This window comes from Bubalus bubalis, chromosome 4 (assembly GCF_019923935.1).
Source record: "Bubalus bubalis isolate 160015118507 breed Murrah chromosome 4, NDDB_SH_1, whole genome shotgun sequence".
Taxonomy (NCBI): Eukaryota; Metazoa; Chordata; class Mammalia; order Artiodactyla; family Bovidae; genus Bubalus; species Bubalus bubalis.
The window spans coordinates 78,778,555-78,790,877 of NC_059160.1; the positions used below are offsets into that span (position 1 = coordinate 78,778,555).

At 34.6% G+C, this 12,323-nt stretch overlaps 1 protein-coding gene across 1 annotated transcript in view; it reads right to left on the minus strand.

The window, feature by feature from the left end:
- The window catches only part of ABCD2 (ATP binding cassette subfamily D member 2), a 92,329-nt gene that overhangs the window by 79,768 nt on the left and 238 nt on the right, over positions 1–12,323 (minus strand). Inside the window, exons 2-3 of the mRNA XM_006062724.3 lie at positions 6,982–8,235; positions 5,341–5,521 (exon numbers count right to left, since the gene is read on the minus strand). Of these exons, the coding sequence (XP_006062786.3) occupies positions 5,341–5,521; positions 6,982–7,917 (1,117 nt within the window). The 5' untranslated portion in view covers positions 7,918–8,235. The remainder of the gene's footprint in view (positions 1–5,340; positions 5,522–6,981; positions 8,236–12,323) is intronic.

Consider the following 12,323-nt stretch of genomic DNA (forward strand, 5'->3'; position numbering starts at 1 on the left):
CACCACAGTTTAAAAGTATCAGTTCTTTGGCACTCAGCTTGCTTTATGGTCCAACTCTCACATCCATACATGACTACTGGAAAAACCATAGCTTTGACTAGACGGACCTTTGTTGGCCAAGTAATGTCTCTGCTTTTTATATGCTGTCTAGGTTGGTCATAGCTTTTCTTCCAAGGAGCAAGCATCTTAATTTCATGGCTGCAATCACTATCTGCAGTGAATTTGGAGCCCAAGAAAATAAAATCTGTCACTGTTTCCATGTTTCCCTATCTATTTGCCATGAAGTGATGGGACCAGATACTATGTTCTTCGTTTTGAATGTTCAGTTTTAAGCCAGCCTTTTCACTCTCTTCTTTCACTTTCATCATGAGGCTCTTCAGTTCCTTTTCACTTTCTGCCATACAGGTAGTGTCATCTGCATATCTGAGGTTACTGATATTTCTCCTGGAATCTTGATTCCAGCTTATACTTCATCCAGCCTGGCATTTTGCATGATGTACTCTGCATATAAGTTAAATAAGCAGGGTGACAGTACATTGCCTTGATGTAATCCTTTTCCAATTTGGAACCAGTCTGTTGTTCCATGTTCAGATCTAACTGTTGCTTCTTGACTTGCATACAGATTTCTCAGGAGGCAGGTCAGGAGGTCTGGTGTTCCCATCTCTTGAAGCATTTTCCATAGCTTGTTTGTATCCACAGAGTTAAAGGCTTTGGCATAGTCAATAAAGCAGAAGTAGATGCTTTTTCTGGAACTCTCTTGCTTTTTCTATGATCCAATGGATGTTGGCAATTTGATCTCTGGTTCCTCTGCCTTTTCTAAATCCAGCTTGAACATCTGGAAGTTCTCGGTTCACATACTATTGAAGCCTCACTTAGGGAATTTTGAGCATTACTTTGCTAGCATGTGAGATGAGTGCAATTACGTGGTAGTTTGAGCATTCTTTGGCATTGTCTTTCTTTGGGATTGGGATGAAAACTGACCTTTTCCAGTCCTGTGGCCACTGCTGAGTTTTCCAAATGCACTGGCACATTGAGTACAGCACTTTCACAGCATCATCTTCCAGGATTTAAATAGCTAAGCTGGATTTTTTTGTAGTGATGCTTTCTAAGGCCCACTCGACTTTGCATTCGAGGATGTCTGGCTCTAGCTAAGTGATCACTCCATCGTGGTTATCTGTGTCATGAAGATCTTTTTTGTATAGCTCCTCTTTGTATTCTTGCCACCTATCATATCTAAATTGACCTACAATATAACATTTTATTTCAATAATTTTACATTAGAATATGAGACATACTAATGTAGCAGGAGCCTAGATATAGTCTTGTTGACGGTACACTTTTGAGAATAAAAACATCATCCATGTTACTAGGGTGTTGGGGAAAATTTAGTTCTATTCCTAAGAGCAGTACCTCTCAGTTGCTACTTCTGATGTGCACCTTACACTATCAGATTACCAATATTGGCAGCACCAGTGGCTTAGCTGCTCTCTTCCTTGCTTGTTAGGTGCCTGTAATAAGGTCTGGCAGGAGAGACTTATGAGAAGCTTTTCCTAGCCTTTTTCAGAATTGCTCTTGATATGAATAGAAGTGGTCAATAAAATTAAAACAATTGAGATTATAGCCCCCAGGTAATTATTTCCTTCACATAATTTCAGTCTTTATCTTAATGAGAAGCAAATATAGGAGTACTGTCTTCTGTAAAAATAACAGATTATATATAATTAATAATCAATCCCTCTTTTTCAATGATTTGCTCCCATGATTACTTGGTCTCAAGTAAGTCCCTTATAGAGTAAGTTCCAATATAGTTAATATAAAGACAGCACAGTGAAGGAGAAAAAGGCATTACACAAGGAATTATATAAAGTCTTCTATCCTTAGTGCTTTCACTAACCATTTGTGTGACCTTAGGCAGATTTGGGGCTCCTGACTAGATCACTTCTCTAAACTCCTCTTTTGATGTGAAAATGACATGACAACATATGCAATTTTGCAATGTGAACCTCAATATATTAATAAGTGTAATCTTGTTCTTATCACAAGATTTTAAAAGTTGTAGCTATATAGTATAATAAATCTACTACACAACTATTTTTCTTTTCTCCTCTCGCCAAAATTATGATAGGATAATTTAGGATTATCCTAATGATAGGATAAGATAGGATATGATAGGATAAGATAGGAGGCTATTCCTCCTATCTTCATCTTTATCACCAACTTTCTAATCACTTTCAAATGTCTTGCCCCTTTAACAATAATAATCAGACCAGCAAACATCTATTGAACAATTCTTATGATGCAGGCATTGTTCTAAATTTTACACATGTGATCTTCTTAAATCTTCATAACAACTCTGTTATAATTTCTCCCAGTTTAGAATGGGGAAACTGAAGTACAAAAAGGTTTAATGAATTGTCCTATGTCACAACCTAATAAACGAAAAAGCCAGATTTGAACCCAGGCAATCTGATACCAGAGCCCACAGCATAAGAATATAATAAACATTGCTTCCACCTAAATTCTTACTATTTGCCATGGACTGTTTCAAGGCACATTAAATATATTATATATAATTTCTTAACAATTCTTAAAATACATTATTATTACTACAGTTAAGAAAGGAAAATTGAGGCATATACAGTTTCTGTAACTTTCTCAAGGATGAATAAAATAGCAATCAAGATTTGAACAGTAGCCTGTTTCTTCCTTTATTCTCTTTCTTTCCTCTTTTCTACCTTTTATCCTTTTTCTCTTTGCTATTGTTCTCTTATTCACCCATTTTCCCAATCTATTTTGCATTGAAATATATAGTATCATGCACTTCATTTATCTCTAATGTAAGAGACAACTCAGGGCCTAAGCATAAATTAAGATTGAAGACTAGATTAGAATGAAAGTGAAAGTGAAGTCGCTCAGTCGCTCAGTCGCGTCCAACTCTTTGCGACCCCATGGACAGTAGCCTACCAGGCTCTGCCATCCATGGGATTTTCCAGGCAAGAATACTGAAGTGGGCTGCCATTTCCTTCTCCAAGATTGGAATAGATAGTATTTAATTCCAAGACCCAAAGCCTCAAAAATAATGTCAATATCTAAAAAAATTATTTTGTCAGAGTAAAATGATAACTTAATATTTTCATGTATTATATCATTATAAGTCAAATATATTTAGTAAATATATACACACAAATATTATAAGGATATATACAGTAATCTTAGAAATTACAATATTGAAGCATAGTTTCATAAAAATGTCATCATATGAATTCATTTTATTCTTCTATGAAATTATTATATTGCTTTTCTTTTCATAAAGCTTTCTTTTGAAAAGAAGTTTTAAGAATTATTTTGTTTCACTTGCATCAAACGGACTATTATCACATTTTCAATCTAAAATTTTAATGCTGTTTTTTAAGTTACTATGGTACTTTCTAGATTCATAGTATTTATTTTTAAACATCTTATTACATCATCTACAGAAGTAAGACTGTTAGATTTTTGCATACATTGTTTACTTCTTACTGGTCTCTGTGGTGTTAATTTGTCACCATTAATAGTTACATTTTCTCCGCTCTATGTTGAATACTCCAGGGTTTTCTAATAAGATCAGTTCTTCTAAAGGCTAACAGAACAACACCATAATTTTGTTATTGGGGTAGTTTCTAATATACATTATACACAAACCTTTAAAATATCCATAAACTTGTACATATTCACTATAAATATTTGACAATTTTGCTAAATTTCTTAGTAGAACTAATCTTAAGACCATATAGGTTTGTGTTTTTTTTTCTCTAATACTCTTTTGAAAAAGCAATTTATTTTATTTCATTATGAAAAGATTAAATTTAAAATACTAACAATGCCCTTTTAAATATAAACTTTTTAAAATGATTAAAACAAATTTTGAAAGCATTAAATGAACAGGTAGAATTCAGTTTTCCTCGTGGTCTAAATACATTGTCTATTAGACAGTTGAGCTGTAGAGTACATTTGGTATATATGTCACTTATCACAAGGGATTGACAAATTCTACTTTACCAAAATGAATAAGTTTAGTTGAGAATGACTCAGATTTGACAAGTGTTTTTGTAAGAATTGGTAAAGCATTAAAGCACTGTTTTAAAATATTAAAGCACATGGTAATTTTTTTGTTTTTATTGGATGACTTCAAACAACTGCTAATACTTAATTCTATACCAAAAATAACTGTAAATAGTGTGAATTCTGTTACATTTTTCTTAGTGTTGCCATTTGTTTTCTAGGCAATAATTATCACCATGTATTAAGGACACTGATGTTCTTGATACTTTTTTCTCCTAAATCCTCACAACAGCACTCTGAAGTAGTCTTTCTAATACAGAAAGGAATACATCTGATACAGATGAGGAAACTGAGGTTTAGACAGTTTAATTAACTTGACTAACAGGACACAGGCAAAAAGAGGAAAAGCAGAGTTCAGCAAAGCTCTGTCTCACCACAAAGCCAATGTTTTTGTCTAGTTCCTTCAATACTAACACCAAGTTTGGTCAAATGATTTTTAAAGAGGAAGGTGAATGTTTTACTTTGGAGAGACAGAGGAAAATTCTTCTTTTTTAATTCATAACATCTGTCCTGCCAATTAAGACCCAAACTCCCATCTCAAATATTACATAACATTTTAATATTGTCCTCCTTGTCCTTACATTTCTTAGTTGTCCCAAAGGATGAAAAATGTTGGGAAAAAAAAAAAAAAAAAACCACTGAAACAGTGATAAGATAGAATTAGACACATGCAACTTTACAACCCTTATCCCCTCAATACTACCAAATAGGAAGTTATGTAATATACTACCTACAAGTAGAGGAAGCCCTGTTCCATGGAATGAAGCACTCCCTGAAACAGTATTATTGATTGTTTAAGGTAGTCAACCAACTCTTCAAATTACAATCAAGGCAGATCCAGTTATAGAATACTTATAGACTAAAAGCATGTTATGTGTAGAACTGAAATTTACAATACATGGTCAGAACTATTATACTCTTTTTGAAGGTATTAATTTGTGTTGAGTTTAAATGTAAACTAGAGAATCATTAGGCAGTATAACTGAAATTGCTCAAGATTAACCCCCCAAAACACTACATCAGAGGTTTCTGAAATATTGCAGAGCTGGAAAGATCTTTTGAGTCACTTCTTTTAAACAGTTGGTCTTAATATTGGATGTTTCAAAGTTTCCCATTGTTTCTGACCATTAAGGACTATAGAATGATGGCTACACAATTTACTCACACAACTCCAGCAGTGACACTTTAAAAAGAATTAATCTGAAGCATATATTTAATATCGAGTGTAAATGTCATTACCACCATCTGCAAAGCCAGTTGCAGTGATAATAGGTACAGCCACCATAATTAGTCCACTGCTGCTCCAAACATACTTCATCAAGAACTGCTCTATCATGATGTACCATAAACGTTTGGATAAAATGAGGTTCATCTGATTTGCTAAAGCTTTGTAACTTTTCTGGAGTTGGTTCATTTCTACCTATGGAGAGAAAAAGAGATAAGAATTAACCTAGTATGAACTATAAAAATAAATAATGTATGTTTGAGGACTTTCTTTAAAGATAATTTTGTATTTTTCTTTCTCAGTATACTCTTATCTGTGATTCTAACAACCAATAAATACAGATTATGTCAGAATTAGCCATTATTTCAGTTGTAATCACATCTAAATTATTTTTTAAATATCTGATATTTAGTATATATAATTTTAAATATAAATACAGACAAGTGATTTATACTTATGGTTTCAAACTTATCTGTATAAGATGTTAACACTAAATGATAATCCATAAAACATGAATAAACAGCTAGAACCTTGTCCTTGATCACACAAAAAATAAGTGAAAATAAACACATGACATGTATACGTATAATTAACCCTACTTTTGAGCACTCAATTTACTATGTTATGTCTAAATGCAAGAAGCCTACAGCATGTTATAATTTATATCACTGAGTTCAATGATTCAAAATAAATATGATTTATATAATGTATGAGGCCAATTTTCAAGTGGGAATATAAGTCCTAAATCTGCTTTAAATTTTCTTCTTCAGAATGTTACTACTAAATTTTTTAAAATAATTGATGGTTTTGAAAATTAATTCTGCTTCATAATCATAATGCCATTTCAACTTTAGAATAATTTACTGTTTAATTTGCCAGATCATTTGTATTAAGATTTAAAGATTCCTGTCATATTTAATATTCTTAAATGGACTGCAAGTTTATGTAATTAGGTTATTCTAGGGACCTGCTAAATGTTGAAAATCTTTAATATATAAAAATATTCTGGAACTCCTTTTTCCTTCTTTGTCTCTAATCTTTACTTTTCCCTCAAAACTAGGCAAAATTTCATTTCACTATCTTTTTTTATTTGTCTCAAAATATGATAAGCAATGAAAATGCCATTTGTAAGTCACTCTCCTATACTTATTAGAACTAAGGAACTCCATCATTGACCAGTCATGCAAAATTGTCACACTTGTCTTCTCATATGAAAGCACTTTTTTTTTCTCTTGAAAAATAAACAAACAAACAATACCATCCTAAATTTTCCATCTCAGTGGAAGCATGTTTACTTAGCTTTTAAACATATAGTTTTTTCAGTGTTCTAGGACCATCTACTTAGTTAGGATTTTAGTTTTAAGAAAATTCTTTAGAGATAATTCTGAGCATGTTTGGATAAGTAGAGCTTTTTAGAGTGGTGAAAATGTCATTCTCATGAAACTTTAGAAAAGTTTTCACTTAACTTATAATTCTTTAACAGCTTATGATTAAAAAGGGTAACAAAGCATATATTTTAATACAGCTTTAAACGTCATAAGAATCCAAAATGCTAAAGAAATGAGCACAAAAACAATACAACAGATGGTATCCGGCACTGCAGTGGCAGTTTGAACAATCTCACATTTCACCCATCATATTAATTTCTTTCTTACCTTATGTCCTCTGTAAAAGGCAATTTCTTCAACATTGGCTATGATTCTGGAGTGCACGTACCGCAAATAGCCTTTTCTATGAGCTTCTTCAGCCACCAATTTACCAAATTTGGGAGAGCAGGCTTTTAACACTTTAGCAGTGGCATATACCACAAGCCCTGCTAAAACAGTGGGCCCAATTGGGCTTGCTCCTCTGGATGTAGCAGTTTGGATAAGTGTATAGGAGGTTAGGATTACATCTAAAATAGGTTTGGTCAGATTGGAGTACAAGTGAGCCACCGACTGAGCAAACATCATAATATCCTCAGTAAGAGACTGGTCAGGGTTTGCCAGCCTCCCATCCATATTGATCACCTTATAATAAGTCTGATTTGCAAAATAGGTCTCATAGGCATGGTCTACTAGGCGAGTTCTGAAGGCCAAGGCCAATTTGCCCTCCAAGTACCTTATTGCACTGTTGACAAAGGTCGCAGGGATGGCAATCATAAGCCATTTGATTAACTTGATGATGAAAGTCCGAGGCTTCTTTTCCACAATGCTTTTCACAATTTTTCCATCCAAACCTGCTACATAAATAGACAGAAAGGTCCTTGAAATTAGAGCTACCGAGTGGAGGCAGAGCCATCCTGTTTCAGTGGTCACAAGTTTTGGAAAGAGAATTTTTCGAAGTTCTAGTAGCTGTTTGAAAAAATCTGCATTCACTCCAGGTGAAGGTTTTTTACAAGCGGCCTCGGTGCAATGCAGTATTTCTCTGTTCTCCGCAGCCGGGTAAGCACCTTTTTTCTTCCTGTGGCCAGATTGCTTTAAATGCTTGCCAATGATGGGATAGAGGGTTTTCAGAGCATATGCTGCAGCTACCACACAGGCAGCCCTTTTAGCAGCCCTTGATCTGGTCCATTTCACTCGATCAGCTGCTGCATTTAGCATATGTATCATTTTCCCAGTTACCCAAACCGGCTTCAAAAAGAATTGGTTTTAAAATATCATACTCCACAGGAATCCCCAGCAAATATTTCAGAAAGTTTTACAGCGTTCCATAGTTTGCAGCGTTTCTCCTCTTCTGTTATTGTTTATATTTTTAAAAATTTTGTTCTGTTACAGATGCTTCACAGCTCAGGCTCCACCGCGTCTACTGGGGATGATTCCCTCAGAAGCTCAAGCTGCACCGAGCAGCCCCAAGCTCCTCCCTCTCAGGCCCCTCATTGGCTGTAAGGACGAAGGGACCCTTGGAATCCTCGCTGCTTTCCTTTGAACCTTGAAAATGAAGAGAGAGCAAAACGAATTATATCCTTAAACAGTTCAGAGTTAAATGTCTATTTTTGGAGAGGTCGAATCAGGGCAGCTGCTGGCGACAAAACCTGCCTAGGCGACTGAGCATGCTCAGCGTCACTTAGAAACCCATAGAAGTTTCAGAAAATACATCACTTCGCTAAGGTTTTAGTAGATACCACAGAGGAAGAGCAAAAAGAAAGGGAGATTTCCAAGAGCTAAAAAGGGAGATTTCCAATGACGGAGAAGGAACTGGGGAGATGACAGAGGAGAGGATCAACAGATAAAGGGTATGGAATGAATCTGAAAGGGAGAAGAAAGTAGCATATGGGAGGGGCACTGGAAAAAAACAAAGTATCAAATATTCGGATCTGTTTTTCAGCACTCTCCCCTCGCCCATTTTTTTTTTTTTTTTTAGTGTCTGTGATTTCACGTGAAATCCCAGAACCTATCAAACAAGTTGTATGAGGCTATTGTTTTGTAAATAAATGGAAGATAAGTCTTCAGTATAATACAAAATAATTCTTTGCTATGACTTCATTCCAAAGTTTACTTGTCCATATAATAAAAATCTTCAAGCCCCATAACTGCTATTCTTAACAATGGAGATCTGATACACTGGTGATTATTTACAAAGTGACTATTAAATAAATGAGAGCAGTGTTTCACTTCTACCACCCCTGTGTTTTTAGAGAGTTAGTACTTGGAGGTATGTGCCTTTATATTCAAAAGTTAACCATTTGGGAGTCAAAGGGGAATTAGATGATAGAAATAGCTTCTCTACCATCTTGCTTCATTTTGCAAGAGTTCCTTGTCTTTTGTAAGCTTATGTTTTGTTTGTTTTGTTTAGGTTTAGAGGTAATCTACTTCCCATCTCCATTTTGATTATTTGATAAAAATCAAGTGTTCAAAAATATTCTCAGCATCTCTAATGGAGGACTAAACTGTAAACAATCAAGCAAAATTGTGCATATTTTAAAAAACGTAACAGACATATTTTTTAGGCAAAGATGAATTATTCTCAAAAATGCAAAAACATTTTTTCTTCTCTGCCCCTCATTGACCTCCCTGCCCCACGCACAACACACACACACATTTCTAGTCAACTGGAATCCTGGGAAGATGTCCATTGAATGAGAACAGAAGTTGGCAAATACAAACCAACCAGTGGGCCACATTTGTCCCACCAATTTTTATGTAGCCTATGAGCTAAGAATGAATGCTTAGTAACTTCAGTTGTGTCCAACTCTGTGTGACCCTATGGACTGCAGCCGGCCAGGCTCCTTTATCCTTGGGATTCTCCAAGCAAGAATACTGGAGTGGGTTGCCATGCCCTCCTCCAGGGGATATTCCCGACCCAGGGATTGAACCCGCGTCTCCCGCACTAGCCACCTGGGAATAGTTTTTACATGTAAACTCTGGCTGAAAATACACCAAAAGAAGAATAATATTTTGTAACGTGAAAATTATATGAAATTTTTGTGTCCATAAATAAAGATTTATTGGAACATAGCCACACCCATATATTTACTTATTGTCTGTGGCAATAGAGACAATTAAGTAGATGAAATAAAGCTCAGAGACAGAATTAGGTAGATGAAATAGAGCTCAGAGACAGACTCGCTGCTGCTGCTGCTGCTAAGTCACTTAATTAGGTAGATGAAATAGAGCTCAAAATAATCATTACCTGGCCCTCTAAGGAAGTTTGTCAGTCCCTGTGCTAGAATATTAAACCTGTCTCATTGTCGAATGATCTTCACTATTCAGTTGACTGTGACTAAAGAACTATTGTCACTTTTATAAGTAACCATAAACATTCCTCCTTTTCCAAATACTTATATGACTTCCAAGAATCATCATAGGTCTCTGCATTTGTTTGCATTCAATTCAGCAGATTTACTAATATACAAGTGGCAAATTCATGCAAGACTCTGATAGCTGGCCATATTAGCAGCATAATCTATCATTCCATTAAGACTTTCTAAGTCTGTACATAGAGATCATAGTGCCATTTTTATTTTCAAAAAATTTTTTGTTCCTAATCCCATGCTTTTCCAGTGGGCTGCCTTACATTTATAAAATTGAATTCTTTATGTCACATCTCCTGACCATGACAGGACATGTGGAGGGTCAGGATAAATGGAACCTGGGGTACAGGAGGATGTTCAGTTGGCAAAACATGATATACAGAGGGATGCATGGATCAGAAAGCAGTTGGCAGTCAAGGGAAGTGGCTTGCATCACTGGCATAGGGCAAGATCAGGGAAGAAGCAGGGCAGTGGGAAATCTACAAGCTAAGAAAATTAGAGACCTAAATACATAGGCAGGTCAGTTTACCAACTGAAAGTGAAACTCAGGTACAGGAAAAGCTTTTAAAGCCTAGACTGAAAGACTTATTAGAATGAGGAAATGGGTATAAAGAAAATAATCAAGATAGAAATTTGGTTACCATAAATGTGGTACAAGGAAAGTTAAAGTTCAGTTACTAGAACTGGGAAAAGGTTAATATAAGATTTAACCTGTTGTAAACCACTAAAGTACAGACCTAACTATTACCACTTAAAGTCCACAACCCCCCTATAACCCCACTCTGCTCCCAAAGGCTAGGATTGATTGGAGCTCCTGAGACTAGACTCAAGCCTTCAGGAAAGGCAGAGATGATAGAAAACCAGATAGGTAATTCCAGTTGGAAACATATGCTATTTAAATAAGAAACTAAGAATGTCAAGGTCCTTCTTTCATAGTGCAATTTAAGCAACAATAATTTTAATTTAGTTTGTGTTTGAAACTAGAGAAAAGGGAGGTGAAAAAAAAATCACTTCTTACTATAGCAAACATAGCTTGTCGAGTTTACATGTTTTTATGTGGAAAAGTAAAATTTTCTTAACAGGGGAGGAATAATCTTAGAAAAAGATATTGAAAGTAAGTAAAAATTAAAAATAAGCAATAATTATTAAATTAGTCTGTTCTCAAGTGTGATACTCTCAATGTCCACGTCAAAGTGGACACTACCAATGTTCATTGAAGCAGAATTAAATACACTTTATAAATGATACAGAATATATGCATATATTAGAAAAAGTATGATTTATAAACTGTAAAACATCAGATATAATTTTTATAATAACTGATATACATGTACTAGTATATAAATAAAAATATATCATGCAGATAATGCATGTTTATGTTTTTAGATAGTAAGTCACCAGAAAGTAAATGATTTTTAATAATAATGATAAATTAAGATTTAAGAATTTTCGATGGATTTTTTCAACAAATGCTAAATAATATTTTATCATTGCTGTATTTCTTTCTTGAACTGTTTCCTGACCCAAGAATTACTTAATTGCCCTCTGGCCCAAAATAACTCAGTATTTGACTCATTATCTAACAGTTGTGCTAGCCTTTTTCATGTGAGGCATAACATTGCCAATGAAACCTTAGGTCAACATTTCAGTTGTTACAAATAATACTTAATATCTAGTCTAATTCAAACCAATGATAGACGTACTTCACTGAATTTTTTGTTATAAAAATCAGTACTTACATGATTATATATGGAGAATGGAATGGCAACCCACTCCAGTGTTCTTGCCTGGAGAATCCCATGAACAGGTGAGCCTGGTAGGCTACAGTCCATGGGGCTGCACAGAGTTGGACATAACTGAAGTACTTAGCCCATGATTATACAAGATGCCTGCCCTGGGACATAATCCTATTTTAGGTACTATTTCCTAATGACTGAACAGAAAATGTATTATATTTGAAATTATGAGATATTCTCCAGGCTAATATATTCAAGTATAACACATAAATGAACAGTAAAACTCAATTTTGTTTTGAGTTTTTTCCAGTAAAGAGTTTAAAGTCTTTGGGCTTTTATAGCTAAATCAAGTTTTGATGTGGTGTTCTCAAAAAATTACAAAATATACAGACTTTTCTATTACTATAGTGCAATATTTCTAATAACTGTTTACTGAATATTAAAACTAAAAATGAAAGATTTTAAAGGACTTGGAGAATCGGTATGTGGGAATGGAACTATTTTTAGGATTATGGATCTATAACTTTGT